This window comes from Caretta caretta, chromosome 6 (assembly GCF_965140235.1).
Source record: "Caretta caretta isolate rCarCar2 chromosome 6, rCarCar1.hap1, whole genome shotgun sequence".
NCBI lineage: Eukaryota > Metazoa > Chordata > Testudines > Cheloniidae > Caretta > Caretta caretta.
In genome coordinates, this window is record NC_134211.1 from 26472124 (window position 1) to 26489279 (window position 17156).

The following is a 17156-nucleotide window of genomic DNA, read 5'->3' on the forward strand; positions in this document are numbered from 1 at the left end:
GTATAACAATGTAAGGAGAGGGCCCTAGAATACAAGGCCCTCAGCCAACATCATCTGGATATGTGGTACAGTACCATATATATTATAGTATATAAGTAGTTGCAGGAATGATTTGTCACACAAGTATTCCAAATATAAGTCACAATCCAAACACATACTTCGCTAGCCCAACTCTATACATTTGTCCATGCTGCCAGCTGAAGCCATGAAAAGGAAAGCAAAGGAAACTAACCCTTCATAGGTAAAGAGTCTACAACTAGGTGACAGCACCTGCATTCATGAACTGTTGTAAGGCCACATGTTCACAAACGGTTTTCAAAGCCTACTAAGCAGGTAAAGGTCTTTGACATAACATGGTTCAATACTCTGCCAGAAATCAAGGTGGAGCCACGCTCTGCTATGCCATTTGCTTTCTCGTGGTGTAGAGAGGACTTAAAATGGTAAGAAAGTTATAAAATGAAAAGAGACTCCCTCCCACAACAACCTCATGTCACTTACTTGTTGTAATATTTTTGCAGCATGATTCTGTTCCATTTTTAAAGTTGATAATGTATTGTACACCAGGGGAAAGACCTTCTATTGAATTGTTCAGTGGTGAATCCTGGAACAGAGTTCCATTTGTAAAAGTTACATTGCTTATTGTAACATTTTCTGGTAATGTGTCTATGTTGATTTCTGTCTTTGTTGCATTTGCATTTATTGAGCTGCAAACATTAAGGCCTATAGGAAAAGGAAAAATTACAGAAAAATGGTTTCAGAGTAGCAGCCGTGTTAGTCTGTATTCGCAAAAAGAAAAGGAGTTAAACACCTTCACATAATTCTGGTATTTCACTTTATGTATGTGTATTCACTTTTGTTATTGTTTAGGTTTTCTTCAGACTATAACACCACTTTAAATACCGCTTTACTGTTCCCTGCTTTTACATCAGACTTTTTTACTTTGTGTTAATTGTACTGTCGTGTCCAATCACTGGCCATTGGAGATATTTGCTGCTAGCAGTTGCAGATCAGTTACATGCCATTGTAGGCAGTCCCATCATCCCATCCTCTCCATAAACCTATCAAGCTCAGTCTTGAAGCCAGTTAGGTGTTTTGCCCCCACTGCTCCCCTTGGAAGCCAGTTCCAGAACTTCACTCCTCTGATGGTTAGAAACCTTCGTCTAATTTCAAGCCTGACCTCATTGATGGCCAGTTTATATCCATTTGTTCTTGTGGCCACATTGTGAAATTAGGATACTAAACAAAATCATAATAAAGTAATAGATTGGCACTTACAGGCAGCTGCAGGTTTGATCTGAAAATAAAATAAATAATAGGAGTTAGATAACTAAGTACTGGAAGTAAGAAACAGAAATTAAACATCTTCAAATTAACAGCTGCAGAGATAATATATAATCAGATCAAATCTATGTTTGCTAGTAGATATCAAAACTTTTGATATGCAAAATGAACACCCAAAATTTATGGACATACAAAATAGTAGCTAGAAAATACTTATTTAACAGAAAAAAAACAAACAAAAAAATTGCTCAGCTATATTGCGTGCGGGGCGGGGGGGTTATACAGCAATCACAATATTTCAATATTTAATTATAGAAATAGGTATACACAACTAATTTTTTTTTATACTATACCTAAAAAGTTATAAAAGAAACCTATAGGATCTCAGACAAAATACTAGAAAATGTGTCTTAGGGAATCATCTTCCCTTGGAAGGGACGAGCCTAGAGCTAAGAAGTCTTTTCCATCTTTGATTTAAAACATTCTCCCATCCTCCGTATACTACACAATAAGCATTACTATTATGTCTCCATGTGTTTCTGATCCAAAGCTCTCTGAACTCAGTGAAATTTGAAAGATATTTCATTGATAAACTGGAAACAGTTTTAAGAATGTTATTTTTATTGTATATGTTGACATACAATAATTGTCTGGGTGTGAGGGAACTGGGGATGTTTAGTCTACAGAAGAGAAGAGGAGGGTGGTGAAACACTGGAATGCGTTACCTAGGGAGGTGGTGGAATCTCCTTCCTTAGATATTTTTAAGGTCAGGCTTGACAAAGCCCTGGCTGGGATGATTTCGTTGGGGATCGGTCCTCCTTTGAGTGGGGGTTGGACTAGATGACCTCCTGAGGTCCCTTCCAACCCTGATATTCTATGATTCTATGATTCTCCAAGGTTTCAGAGTAACAGCCGTGTTAGTCTGTATTCGCAAAAAGAAAAGGAGTACTTGTGGCACCTTAGAGACTAACCAATTTATTTGAGCATAAGCTTTCGTGAGCTACAGCTCACTTCCTCGGATGCATACTGTGGAAAATACAGAAGATGTTTTTATACACACAGACCATGAAAAAATGGGTGTTATCACTACAAAAGGTTTTCTCTCCCCCCACCCCACTCTCCTGCTGGTAATAGCTTATCTAAAGTGATCACTCTCCTTATAATGTGTATGATAATCAAAGTGGGTCATTTCCCCACAAATCCAGGGTTTAACAAGAACGTCTGAGGAACAGAAAGTATACATTGTCCCCAAATGTAAAATAGTTATGGGTAAGGACAAAGTCACAAAGTTCAGCCACCAGGTTAGCCGTGACATTATCGGGGATAGTGTTCTTGACGGCTTGTAGTCCATCTTTGTGTGGAATGTTGGTGTTGCCCGTTGACAACTGTGCCCACATATCTATTCAGGGGACACCATCACAGGGCCTAATAACATCAGCCACACTATCAGAGACTCGTTCACCTGCACATCTATCAATGTGATATATGCCATCATGTGCCAGCAATGCCCCTCTGCCATGTACATTGGGCAAACTGGACAGTCTCTACGTAAAAGAATAAATGGACACAAATCAGATGTCAAGAATTATAACATTCATAAACCAGTCGGAGAACACTTCAATCTCTTTGGTCAATCGATTTCTGATCTCAAAGTGACTATCCTTCAACAAAAAAACTTCAAAAACAGACTCCAATGAGAGACTGCTGAATTGGAATTAATTTGCAAATTGGATACAATTAACTTAGGCTTGAATAGAGACTGGGAATGGTTGATTCATTATAAAAAGTAACCTATTTTCCCTTGTTTATTCCCCCCCCCACACACACTTTTCCTCAGACGTTCTTGTTAAACCCTGGATTTGTGCTGGAAATGGCCCACCTTGATTATCATACACATTGTGAGGAGAGTGATCACTTTAGATAAGCTATTACCAGCAGGAGAGTTGGGTGGGGTGAGAGAAAACCTTTTGTAGTGATAACACCCATTTTTTCATGGTCTGTGTGTATAAAAACATCTTCTGTATTTTCCACAGTATGCATCCGATGAAGTGAGCTGTAGCTCACGAAAGCTTATGCTCAAATAAATTGGTTAGTCTCTAAGGTGCCACAAGTACTCCTTTTCTTTTTATGATTCTCCAAGAACCCAATCTGCAGCCTTTCAGATAGCAATGCCAACATGCGTGTATGTGTTAGCAAAAGGAAATCCAGGGAAGTGCCTTGCAATTTCTGATTAAGTTGTTTAAGTACCTGCAAACATTTAATGCAGAGTTTCCCAAGCTTTTTTTGCTGCACTCCGCTTTGGAGATTCATCTCCCATGTATACCCCACATCTTTCTAAGAAACTCTGTTTCTTTGGATACCTGGGGTCCAGGAGTCCATCTTGGCCAGGGTCCCCCAGCTTTTGAGCATCCCCTTTCCATGATATGCACTGGGTGGGTGATAGACAGTTGGGCTGCACCCCTTTTCTTGTGTTCCCACCCCTGGGACTCCCCAGAATCACTCACAGGCCACAGGCTCCTTTGGCCCTGACACAATCCCCAGCATGCATGCACAAGAGCCTGTGCAGGAAGGGAGGAATTCTCACAAGGGGACACATGCACACAAGCCTCTGGAGAGGAGAGTGAGCTGACATGCTCCCCACCCCCTGAAGCTGCTGCACAGGGAGATGTTACGCCCCAAACTCCTCCTAGCTCTTCTAGCCCGGCAGCAGCAGCTGGAGCCGCAGGTTTAGCTAGTGAGAGGACAGTCAGGTCCTTGCATCTACTGGATAACCTTTGTGCCTCCCTTCCCAGACAAGGGGAAATGCCCTAGTTTGAAAACCAATGATTTAATGGAACTCACCCATAATTATTTTCTTCTACCACTAGGTGGCAGCAGACAATATAGATTGGAAAATGCACATAAAAGAGACTAAAGACCACCACTAGATGGAGTTCAGCAGGCACATGGCACATAGAAAACAAACTGAACTTTCAGATCCTCATAACCTACCAATGCAAACTGACTGTTTCCTTTGCTGCATAGTGGTAATATATTTTAACAATTACATGTAAGGATTAAACAGACAAAATTATTGACGTGTAACTTGCCTATATGCGCATGAACAGTCCATACAAGTACACATAGATATCGAGTGTAATAAGCCTTTAAGAAAAGGAAGAAAGAAATATTGGAAAAACTAAATAGTGTCATTTATTCACCTCTTGCCCCTACTTCATTTCCATAAAAATCTCAAAATCAAACGGAGTTTTGTAATTCATTCTAGAGTTTGAGGAAATTCTCCAGGCACAGGAAGGCTTCTTCCCAAAGACCTCTGTCCCTGGCATTGGCTAGGATAGCCTCTGTCTGAATGGACTGAGCAGCTGGCAAGCACCTTCCCCTCTAGCATTACTGCCAGATTTATAAAGGCCAGACTGGTCATCCACTCTGATGTGATTCACCCCATATTATGGTAAGGAGACGCTAGGGACCTGAATGAAATCATGCTTAGCCTTGCACTAATGTAAAATCTCATGTAGATGAGGTACTACGCACATTTAGAGAGATTAGTGATTCAGACAAATAGCACATTCGTCTTCTATGGTTCAGGTTTCGTCTCACTTCTTCATGTACTTGTACACTTGCAATCTCTTTCTCTCTAACACCACAGCCTCTCAGAGGGCTAGTCTGGGTTGCAGAAACCACCTGGCCTCTTGCTTTTTCCCATCAGCTCTGCTGGCCTACCAGTTTTAGCTCAGAGAATAAAGGTAAAGATGTGACTTCGCTCATCATCATATCAGAAAGGAAGTTGGCCATTCTGGACACCAATACCTGCCACAGTAAAACTAGCACAGAATGTGGATTCCCCTCAGTCCTGTTCTGCTACATGTTCACCATGACATGTTCCACACACTATTTTAATGTAGTTGGAAAGCTGGTGTGTTCTTACATAATTCTGATTGAATATTCAGTGCACAAAAAAGTTGTCTGGTCCCTTAACCATTTGGCACACACATTTCCCACCTCTATGCAGTGGTTTTCGTCCCTGGCTGAGACTGCTTGTTTAGTATATGGAAATTATCTTTTAGTTCCATATGAGATTAGCATTCACACACTCTTTCCTCCCATTCACTGGAATACCTGCATTTCCTGACTCTGGTGATAAGCCACCTTTGGTCATACTGTCAAAAACACCATATTTTAATTTCACATTTCACCCAAAGTTCTCATCTATGTCAAATATGAATCACAAACATATGGAGCCTGTCACGGGGCCTTCAAGCTCCCTTCCATGTTCACAGATCCCCAAGAAGGGGAGTGCCACTCACACAAGAAACTCCCTTTCTCATAGAATATCAGGATTGGAAGGGACCTCAGGAGGTCACCTAGTTCAACCCCCTGCTCAAAGCAGGGCCAATCCCCAACTAAATCATCCCAGCCAGGGCTTTGTCAAGCCTAACCTTAAAAATATCTAAGGAAGGAGATTCCACCACCTCCCTAGGTGACACATTCCAGTGTTTCACCACCCTCCTAGTGAAAAACTTTTTCCTAATATCCAACCTAAACCTCTCCCACTGCAACTTCAGACCATTACTCCTTGTTCTGTCATCAGCTACCACTGAGAACAGTCTAGATCCATCCTCTCTGGAACCCCCTGTCAGGTAGTTGAAAGCAGCTATCAAATCCCCCCTCATTTTTCTCTTCCGCAGACTAAACAACCCCAGTTCCCTCAGCCTCTCCTCATAAGTCATGTATTCCAGTCCCCTAATCATTTTTGTTGCTCTCCGCTGGACTCTTTCCGATTTTTCCACATCCTTCTTTGGTGTGGGGCCCAAAACTAGACACAGTACTCCAGATGAGGCCTCACCAATGTCGAATTGAGGGGAACGATCACATCCCTCGATCTGCTTGCTGGCAATGCCCCTACTTATACATCCCAAAATGCCATTGGCCTTCTTGGCAACAAGGGCACACTGCTGACTCATTCTCCTCTGCCACCCACAGAACTCAGGCTATGTGAAGCTGGACGGGACAGGGCAGAGTAGCCAGCTGGACTCTTTCAGATTGTTCCCTGAAAGTTTAGCACCATTCATGATCTGCCCTTTAGTTACTTCCTTTCCCATTAAAAAAAAGCCCAGTGATGCCCATGATCCTGCAATACCTGTCTGTCTCTCTTCCTTCTACCCCTAACGTTTATCACCCAGTTAAAACATATATTTAAACATTAATCTAAAACGTGACTTGAAAATGCTGCTTAAACAACAAAACGGGCAACTACCCCAAATTTTTGTTTTGTGAAGAACAAACTGCTCCTCCTTTTTAGTCTAAAAAGTTTATTGTTTTGTGGTTCCCTTCAGTATCACATGCTTCTCCTCATCTCACAATGCCCCTCTAACTTTCCAGGAACACAGACACTAGCCTGATCTACACCTAAAACATAGGTTAACCTAGCTACATCGCTCAGGGTGTGACAAATTCACACGTCTGAGAGACATAGTTAAGCCGATCTATGCCCCAGTGTAGAAATGGCTAGGTCTATGGAAGAATACTTCTATCAACTTAGCTACCAGGTGGATTTACTACAGTAATGGAAAAAAAAAAACCTTTCATCACTGTAGTAAGTGTGTACACTGATGCTTGTAGTGTAGACAAAGCCACAGACCTCACAAACTGAACTGCCCAAAACACAACCACCTTCACACCAGAGAACACCCAAAAAACGACACAGAACATATGTAAGGGTCAGTCTTACCTAACTGAGGCCATGTCTACACTACAGCTGAAGCCGGCATAACATACTGTTGCTCAGTGGTGTGAATAAACCACCCACCTGAGCGACATAAGGGCTCACGTTCACAGCGCTATTGTGGTGGGAGAGCTACTCCCGCTGACAGAACGTCCGCTGTTTGTGGAGGTGGTTTTATTTTGTCTAAGGGAGAGCTCTCTGCCTTCGGCATATAGCATCTTCACCAGACATGCTGCACCGGTGCAGCTGTGCCACGGCAGCACTGTGCGTGTAGACATGCCCTAAATGTCGTAACGACAAGTCGTAAACTAAACTATTCCCTAGCTCCATATGGTTACTGAATGAGACTGTATTTATACAAAACATTTGATCATTATCTCAGAGGATATTCATGCTGAACACCTGATTCTCCTCATAGTCACATCTGATACATTAGAAGCCTTTGCATTTCCCCTTTTCTTTTCAATTGTATTTAATTTATATATTCATATATGGAGCTTCTTTTTAACAAAATATTTGGATTGTGGAGAAAAACAAAAAACCCCAGGAAATAAGCCTTTAGAAACCAAAGGTGGAAAATGCAGTAAAATGAGAGACACTGATCATTTTAGCTGAACAAAAACAGGGGGATGGATAACCAAGCTTTTCATTGTAGTTTCAATGGCCACATCTTTTCATGTGGCAGGTAGCAAGTCTCCGAGCTTGATCAAAGTGGCTGAACTCTGAAGTGGGGTTGTCAACTGTCAAGCACACACTGTTCAAGGCACAGTTGCTCTAGCTGAATTTGGCTCACACTGTCAGGTACCCATTGTAGCGTGGCTGTCCCGGGAACGGAGCCTTGCAATCTTCTTTGGGGCCATCCTGAAATGATGGAAGAAAAGACTGCAGAGGGAAAGAGACAAGAGATGGAGATATGAAGAAATGGGAGGAATGATGCTGATGGAAGAAAGTTCTCTGAGAAGGGGAAAAATAGGTATAAAAAGCTGATCAAGAGTTGTGGCCACTTGCCACGTGGTGACATTAAGCCCCTGTGTAAAATGATTAGGCAACATGTACAATGACTCAGTGGGAGGCATTTTTTTTTAACTCCAGGTTCCCGGAGAGGGGGAAAAAACCCTGACAGCAGGACAACACCTGCTTTACCCACTCAAGTTTCCAAAACAAAACCAAAACAAAGTGGTTTTGGTCATGTAAATACAGGAGCAGGAAGCCATTTGACTGCACATTAAGGGTACTAAAAAATTAAAAATAAAAAATCCTGACCTGACTTCTGAGAAGCAGCTTTATTCTTGTGTTGCCTGCTTTGCGGGCTCAGCAATCGGTATGTGAGGCTATGTCTACTCTACAGACCTTGCAGCGGCACAGCTGTACCATGGCACCTGCACCGCTGTAAGGTCTCCTGTGCAGACGCTCTATGCCCGCGGGGGAGAGCTCCCCCATTAGCATAATTAAACCACCCCCCAACAAGCGGCGGTAGCTATGCCAGCGGGAGAACGTCTCCTACCAACACAGCGCTGTCCACACCAGCACTTCTGTCGGTGAAACTTATGTCAGTCAAGGGGTGGTTTTTTCACACCCCGACCGACAAAAGTGCTAGTGTAGACAGAGGCTAAGCAACTCAGAGGTAAAACCAGGAAATCCATCAGACCCCCATCGAAGATGAAGACTTTTCACACATGCATATGTTCATACTTTCTCCCATGCTGTCCTTCAAGCTTGGGAGGCACTCCCTGTAAATATCTGCAAGTCTTCTACCCCATTATCCTCCTTCAAACTCTTTTTCCGTCATGGCTACAAATAACTTGACCACAGTTAGGCCAGTGGTGTGCCAAGACCATGGTGTGCCTATCATGTTGATCTGTATTGTCTCATTCTTTCCTTGCACTCCCCCATCTGTCTGTCTGTATCCATCTGATGTCTCTTGTCTTATGCTTGGATTGTATGCTCCTGGGGGTAGGGACAGTTTATTTGTTGTGTCCTTATACAATGCCTATACACACAATAGGGTTCTAGTCCATGACTAGAGCTCCTAGGGGCTATACTAAATAATAATAAGGCTACTCCCCACACCGCAATTCCCTCAAACTGTGAACTAGCTAGAAACTTAATTGATGGAAAGAGCACTCTCTTCACACCCAACTCCTTTCCACACCCTATCACCAAAAAATAATATTTCAAGTGTAGAAAAAGTTTTCCTGTAAGAGCGTTAAACTAAAGATTTTGAAAAAAGTCACAATCAAATCATTATGATATTGCAATAGTGGGTTTTCATTTAAGTTTATTATTAAAGAAAGGTGTATCGTCTAGAATGTTTGCAGCTACAGGTCAACATATGCACAATCCCTATGGGCAAGTGGCTTGTTGTTTTCCTGGGACTGGTAACAATGCACAGCATGCAACTCTTAGAGCAGGGAAATTCAGACTCAGAAATATGAAAGAATAACCAAACTTCTTCAAAGAAACCAAAATGCCATTTCACCCCCACTATGTCTGTGATAGGCAGAGCTGAGGGAACATGCACCCATTCTAGTCAAGGGCAACATCTGAGATTAATTCAGTGGATGAAGGATTAAACCCAGAGTAAGGAGAGAGGAGTCAGTGAATACTGATTTGAATTTCAAAGCCATTTGCTGGTTTTCAGAAGAACTAAGAATCCATGGCTCCCACTGACTTCAGTGGTAGTTGTGGATGTTCTGCCCTTCTGAAAATCAGGGCCTTGTGTTTGTGGGGGAGGGGAGTTAATATAACAAGTTATCCAAATGCCACGAAAAAATGTTTAGTTATATAGTACAGTTCTACTGAAGACAATAGTTAATTAATTCCAGTTTTCTGACTTCCACTAGGCCTTTTATGAGTTATTCTGCTGAACCTATTTCAGCTAACCAGTGACACACTTAATCAAATGTATTTACACTACACACACTAACTCCACAAAACAACAAACTTTAACTCATTTCAGTGGGGAACTCAAAATACATTTAAAGCAAATGCCAACATCAACACTTCCCCTCTGATATCTTTGCAGGCATGCAGGATCAGCCCTTTAACAGACCACAGTGACTTCCTCATTTAGTGAGTGCTGATGGGTTTATCTCTAGGTAAAGGTTTCAGAGGAACAGCCGTGTTAGTCTGTATTCGCAAAAAGAAAAGGAGTACTTGTGGCACCTTGGAGACTAACCAATTTATTTGAGCATGAGCTTTCGTGAGCTACAGCTCACTTCATCAGATGTATACCGTGGAAACTGCAGCAGACTTTATATACACACAGAGAATATGAAACAATACCTCCTCCCACCCCACTGTCCTGCTGGTAATAGCTTATCTAAAGTGATCAACAGGTGGGCCATTTCCAGCACAAATCCAGGTTTTCTCACCCTCCACCCCCCCACACAAATTCCGTGAATTTGTGTGGGGGGGTGGAGGGTGAGAAAACCTGGATTTGTGCTGGAAATGGCCCACCTGTTGATCACTTTAGATAAGCTATTACCAGCAGGACAGTGGGGTGGGAGGAGGTATTGTTTCATATTCTCTGTGTGTATATAAAGTCTGCTGCAGTTTCCACGGTATACATCTGATGAAGTGAGCTGTAGCTCACGAAAGCTCATGCTCAAATAAATTGGTTAGTCTCTAAGGTGCCACAAGTACTCCTTTTCTTCTCTAGGTAAACTGGCTCTAAGTTTAGAAATAGCATGCTAAGTTTGGGGGGGAGGGATAGTTCAGTGGTTTGAGCATTGGCCTACTAAACCCAGGGTTGTGAGTTCAATCCTTGGGGGGGCCATTTGGGATCTGAGGCAAAAATTCAGGATTGGTTGGTCCTCCTTTGAGCAGGGGGTTGGACTAGATGACCTCCTGAGGTCCCTTCCAACCCTGTTATTCTATGATTCTAAGTCACTTTCTGGAAAAGCTTTAGTTTTTTCCCCTCTTTTAACCCTGAATAAAGTAGTTTCACTAAAGACGACAAAGAAAAAACAAAATAGGAGAAAAAAAAATCCAATCAGTTGGTGTTCATTATCAGACGGATAATCGACTGAAACCATTCAAGCCTCACACACTATTAGTGTTGCAACTCCACAGAAAGAAGCTATGAAAAAAGTAAAGGCAATCTATATTCATACACTAACACTGGTGGCCTTTGCTTGTGCAGGGCATTTTTAGATATTAAGCATTTATTTTCACTTTGTGTGTATTTAGATTTGACCTCTGACATTTGTAAAAGTTCTCTTATCCCCTAAGCCATGCCCTGCCCCCAGCCCCAACCACAGATCAATCACCACCAATTTTTGGTATTTCCATGGGTTTTTGTGACAAAAATGATGGATTTCTAATTTGTGTTGCAACCATGTTTTTGCCCCAGCTGAAAAAGATATGTAAGACATGCCTGTCTCTTAGCCTTGTAGATAGGCCCGAAAGAAAATTGGAACCAAATGTACTGAGGAGAGGCTCTGTCTCCTCCCTTCCTCGTCCTCCCTACCGTTTCCCTGCATCCCCCTTTTAGGGCAGTGTTTTTCCACTCTCAGTCTCTCCAGGAATCCAGTGACTTCAAGAAGAGTGACCTTAGGGTAACCCGCCTCGTTATCAAGGTTTGTAAAATGGGTGCAGTGTGCAAAACAATGGCAAAATTATCTTTCTGGATAAAAGGGCTTAATTTGATAACCTTAACACTATAAATCAGTCCAAAGATGAACCTTTTATTCACCCAGCCTCCACTCCACCCAAAACTTTGGTGGATTTGATGGAATGAAAGCTGTACTCCATATAACCTAACGTAGTTTTGGTTTCAGAAGAAGAAAGAATCTGAAAATCAAAACCTGGCCTCTTTGAACAATCTTTATTGGGGGGGGCCGGGGGGAGGGAGATTACAGTACTTTGACGACAGAGTTATTTATCACATTGCCATGGACTTGAAATAGCAGAAGTACGTTCAGTTACTGTATAGCTTCATATTTGAAATGCTGTGTAGTAAACCTTGAACTGCGGGAGAGTAAATCAGGAAATAACCCTCACTGAAGCTTCAGTGGGGGCATAGGAAAAATTCCTTCCGACTTATACTAGCATCCATATTCATCTCCCATTACACTAAATACAACAGAATGATTAAACTTTGCAGTGTGGTCTAGATTTCAATATACATCCTAGAAGGGGGCTGATCTGGAATTTTACTTCAGCCAAAAGAATAACACTTGAGACAGTCTAGTACTCCCCCCCCACACACACACACACACCCACACACACAAACACCCACACACATAGCGGGCCTTTGAGAACTACAATTGGAATCTTGCTACTGATCAAAGTAAATATTAAAAGGATAAGCAGGAGCTCAAAATTTGTTTTTTTAATTTAAAAAAATACAAACCCAGAAAGGCCTGTGGAATCTCCAATGTACCTACCACTGAACCTTTGGAGGACCAGGTGACTGATCTAGCAGTTAGCTTTCAGAATATCTATTTCTGTAGAACAGATCTAACATTAAAAAAATGGAGCTAAAATTATGTGAAGAGCTCCCATGGGGGGGAAGGGGGAAATCACGCATTACATCTGTTCCCCTCACCCACGCTCTCCTTCTCCTCAGTCTCAGAAAGGCTCTTTGGAGGCAGAAGGCCACTCCCTCACAAAGCGATTTGGCACCAGGTAATGCTTTATTTGGTTGTGTCTGAAAAATGCATAAACAGCCGGAACATATTAACATGATACTTCCAGAGAGATTTAGGTAGAAGAGACTTGGCTGACAATATGCTAAAGCACTAAAAAGAAATGCTTCACAGCTAACAACCAGCATTTTCCCCAAGAATTAAGAGAAATTCTAATGCTATCCACAACAGCACCAGCTGGTGCCTGAATAATGTTGAATGCTCCTTGTCCTACTGGAGTAGCAGGAGCAGGATCTATTCTTGCCATGCTGACTCACTGCCTCTGGAGTTGTGACACGTCATAGAATCATAGAATATCAGGGTTGGAAGGGACCTCAGGAGGTCATCTAGTCCAACCCCCTGCTCAAAGCAGGACCAATCCCCAATTTTTGCCCCAGATCCCTAAATGGCCCCCTCAGAGATTGAACTCACAACCCTGAGTTTAGCAGGCCAATGCATTAAGTTGCAACTGAAACCCCAAACAGAAATATACCCTTTACAGAGTTTCCCCATTTCCTATCTCCTACACACCTGGGGAAAGCCACTTTTTAGCAGCTACCAAATTATGAGTTATTGTTTAAAAGCCTTTCCCCAATCCCAACATTACTTAAGTTGTCCAATGATGTTACCTCCTAGTGTCCTGGAGTTTTCTAAAGCAACACGCCTGTCATTGACCCTCCAGCACCTCCAATAAATAAATACATAGATAAATAAAAAGCACCACTCTGTAGACAATTTAAAAAGCAACAGTGCTAAATTCATCTTGCAGAAAGACTATATACGTCTTCACATATCAAAGTCATCCTAATACTCCATATACTTTTACATAAGATCTCTTTTCAATGACAGTGCAGTTGAGTTTGTGTCTTGCAACAGTTTGCAAAAGAGAATAGTTTGCTTGTCTGATGGTGACAAGTAATATTTGAAAGAGCTACTTACTAAGGGCCAAACTTGCCTTATTTTCACCAAGCAGACACATCGTCAGTGGGACTAAATTGAGCAATACGAGGCTTTAAAGCAGTACCTGGTAATCTTGTCTTTTATTTATGATTTTGTCAGGTACATGAGTTACAACATCCTTACATGTAAAACTAAAGTTTGCAGAGCCAACTGCCAAAATAAACAAACAATACACATTCCTGCATAGACACCCAGAGTTAGCCCAGGCAGGCACACTCTCTATTACCTGTAAGGGAGAGTGTACAGTGAAAAAAATAAATAGGATCCCATAGTGATGGCACGTTTGTAATGGTGTAAATATCAACAGAAAGAAGCCAGAATTTGCCATACAGCTAACAAAGGAAATACACAAAGGCGTCTGTAGCAGCCTGATTGTCCAGATCAGTTTTTAAAAACATAATACAGAAATGGAGAGCCTTCTTGGAAATTTCCCATCATAGGCTTGTTTCACACTGGACTGTTCACTAAAATCCAAATAAGCCATATGTTCTGTATTCCCTCAATGCATTAATTTTGCAAGTCTACCAACAACAACAAATTTAAAAAAGCAATCGTGTTTTCCTGGAAAGATCAGTTCTTGATAAACTCAGGGTCATATTATCCTGTAAATATTTAACAAGTTTTCCTCCTAATATTTTCCATTTATTTTTTTCCCGTTTAAATGCTAGTGTTCAAATGCAAAATATTATCTGTTTATTACATGGGACATTTTGTACAAAACCTACTCAGTTCTAGTCTTGATTCTCTTGTCCTGGATAAGAAGAAAGTTTGACCTATTCCCTGCGTTTAGCATCTAGACAACCTTCCAGCAGACAAAAAATACAGGAGGTCCCTTCAGTGTGGAGACTTTCTTGCTATGTACTTATGTTTCTGTGATGCAGACCAGGGGCCACTAGAGGCCACAATAAAACCACCAAACCTACATTTGTATGATGAAAAGTTATAATGTCAGGCTGCCATACAAGTTAATGCATTATGAAAGCACATGTCTTAGAATTACTCTGCTAGAATGCATTGGATAAAAGCAGATGCATACCTTGATTTAACCATACATCACAGAAACATAAAAATGTAAGGCTGGAAGGGACCTCGAGAGTCCAGCCCCCTATGCTGAGGACAGGACCAAGTAAACCTAGACCATCCCCTGACAGGTGTTCAACCCATTCTTAAAAACCTATGAGGGGGATTCCACAACCATCCTGGAAGCCTATTCCAGAGATTAACTACCCTTATAGTTAGAAAAAGTTTTCCTAATAGCTAACCTAAAACTCCCTTGCTGAAGACTAAGCCTCATTACTTCTTGTCCTACTTTCAGCAGACATAGAGAACAATTGATCACAATCCTCTTTACAGCAGCCCTTAACATATTTGAGGACTGTTATCAGGTCCCCCTACAATCTTCTTTTCTCAAGACTAAACAGAAGGCCCCTTTTTAAAGCTTTCCTCATAAAAGGTTTAGAAAACCTGGCCAGTCATTTGTTGCCCTCTTCTGGACTCTCTCCAATTTCTCTATATTTTTCCTAAAAAGTGAGGCACCCATACTCCTGCTGAGGCCTCACTAGTGCCAAGTAGAGCAGACAATTACCTCCCATGTCTTACATACAATTCTCCTGTTAATACACACCAGAATATTAGTCTTTTCTGCAACTGCATCATATTGTTGATTCATATTCAATTTGTGATCCACTGTACCCCCCCCAGATCTTTTTCAGCACTACTACCATCTAGCTAGATACTCCCAATTTTGTAGTTGTACATTTGATTTTTCCTTCCTAAGTGAAGGACTTTGTAATTATCTTTATTGAATTTCATCTTGTTGATTTCAGACCAATCTTCCAATTTATCAGGGTCTAACCCTGATAAATTCTAACCCTGTCCGCCAATGTGCTTGCAATCCCTTCCAGCTTGGTGTCATCCACAAATTTTATAAGCATACTCTCCACTCCATTATCCAAGTCATTAATGAAAATATTGAATAGCATCAGAATCAGGACTGACCCTTGCAGACCCCACTAAATACCCTTCCAGTTTGACAATGAACCATTGATAACTACTCTTTGGAGTACGATCTTTCACCAGTTTTGCACCCACCTTATAGCAATTTAATCTAGACCACATTTCCCTAGTTTGCTTATGAGAATGTCATGTGGGATTGTATCGAAAACCTTACTAAAATCAGGATATATTAATCTACTACTTCCTTCTATCCACAAGGCCAGTAAACCTGTCAAAGAAGGAAATTAGGTTGGTTTGGCATGATTCGTTTTTGAAAAATCTATTCTGGCTATGCCCTAAAATGCTATTATCCTCTAGGTGCTTACAAAATGATCGATATCTATCAAACTTGTAATATACATTAAGACTTTACTATTCCCCCCCCCCCCAACTCTGCTTTTCTTTTGTCTAAAGAAACAAATGAACCTGTTGGACTATTATGACTTCACTAGGTCCTTAAGTATCACAAATACCTGAAACAAAAGTAGTAACTATGCACAAATTACTGTGTGCACTCAAATGAAAAGGTTTATCAATTTGAATTTCTCCCAGTGAACATTAGCAATCACTTTCAGAAGCATTAATGTCAGTTGGATCACCTCAACTTGTCCCTTTAAAAATTTCTTCATAACTTAGATTCTTTAGACATACTATCATCTTTGCTGCCCCACATTGCATCCTGTCTCATGCAATATTATTGTTCCCACAGCATTCCAGATGAGGGTTAACAAACAAGTACCTTATATAACAGCACATACCACTAGTTGAGTCTTTGACATGAGCTGTGCACTGAGCAGAGGATTCTTTGGCAGTTGCACCCAATCCTTTCACGAGTAGTTACACTGCATCAGACCTACATTTAACACTTCCTCCCCTAGCTTTTTGAGTCCAGACCAATTATTTTATATTTCTGTTCACAGTGACTGGTGTTTCCATATACCAATGTGGTTATCTGATTGTGCCAACTTTTTTGTTTGTTTGTTTTTTGGTTTGTTTGTTTGCTACGTTATTGACTTGGCCTCAGAATTTCTTAGCAGCAACTTATTTGCTGCATCCTAAATCCTACATTGCACTGTTTTGCATTAAACCTATATGCAAATTTTCTCTGAAATAAAACTAACATTTGATCAACTTTTTCAAAAGAAATCTGAAGTGTTTAGCAATGGCAAAAATTGGAGATCCAAACATCTTCAAACTTGGAGAAATTCCGATCCCAATTTGACCTTTGTCTCTCAGGCCTATCTCCAAGATAGAAACCCTCAGAGAACACTTCCTTATTGTCACAGACCAATGAGGAAGAAATTAAAACCCTCAAATCATTTAGTCTTGCCTTTAATCAACTGTACATGTATCTTGTTTAATGGATTTAAACTTTAGCAAAAGGCAAACAGACTGCTAAAGTCCAAAACATGTAGTATTACTTGGAACAGAAAACAACAGATCCCATTGTACTGCTCCAATAAGTTCATCTTCTTGTGCTCTGGCAGAATGTCGCCACCCTCTCCACCCTTCACCCCTACCCCCAAGAAGAAATTGAATAGCAACAGGAATGAGAATTGGCCCTG

The 17156-nt window shown here is 41.2% G+C and overlaps 1 protein-coding gene across 1 annotated transcript in view; it reads right to left on the reverse strand.

Moving 5' to 3' along the window:
- PTPRJ (protein tyrosine phosphatase receptor type J) overlaps positions 1 to 17156 on the reverse strand; it is a 143003-nt gene that overhangs the window by 65776 nt on the left and 60071 nt on the right. The window contains exons 2-3 of the mRNA XM_075129335.1: positions 1276 to 1294; positions 499 to 720 (exon numbers count right to left, since the gene is read on the reverse strand). Coding sequence (XP_074985436.1) covers positions 499 to 720; positions 1276 to 1294 — 241 coding nt within the window. The remainder of the gene's footprint in view (positions 1 to 498; positions 721 to 1275; positions 1295 to 17156) is intronic.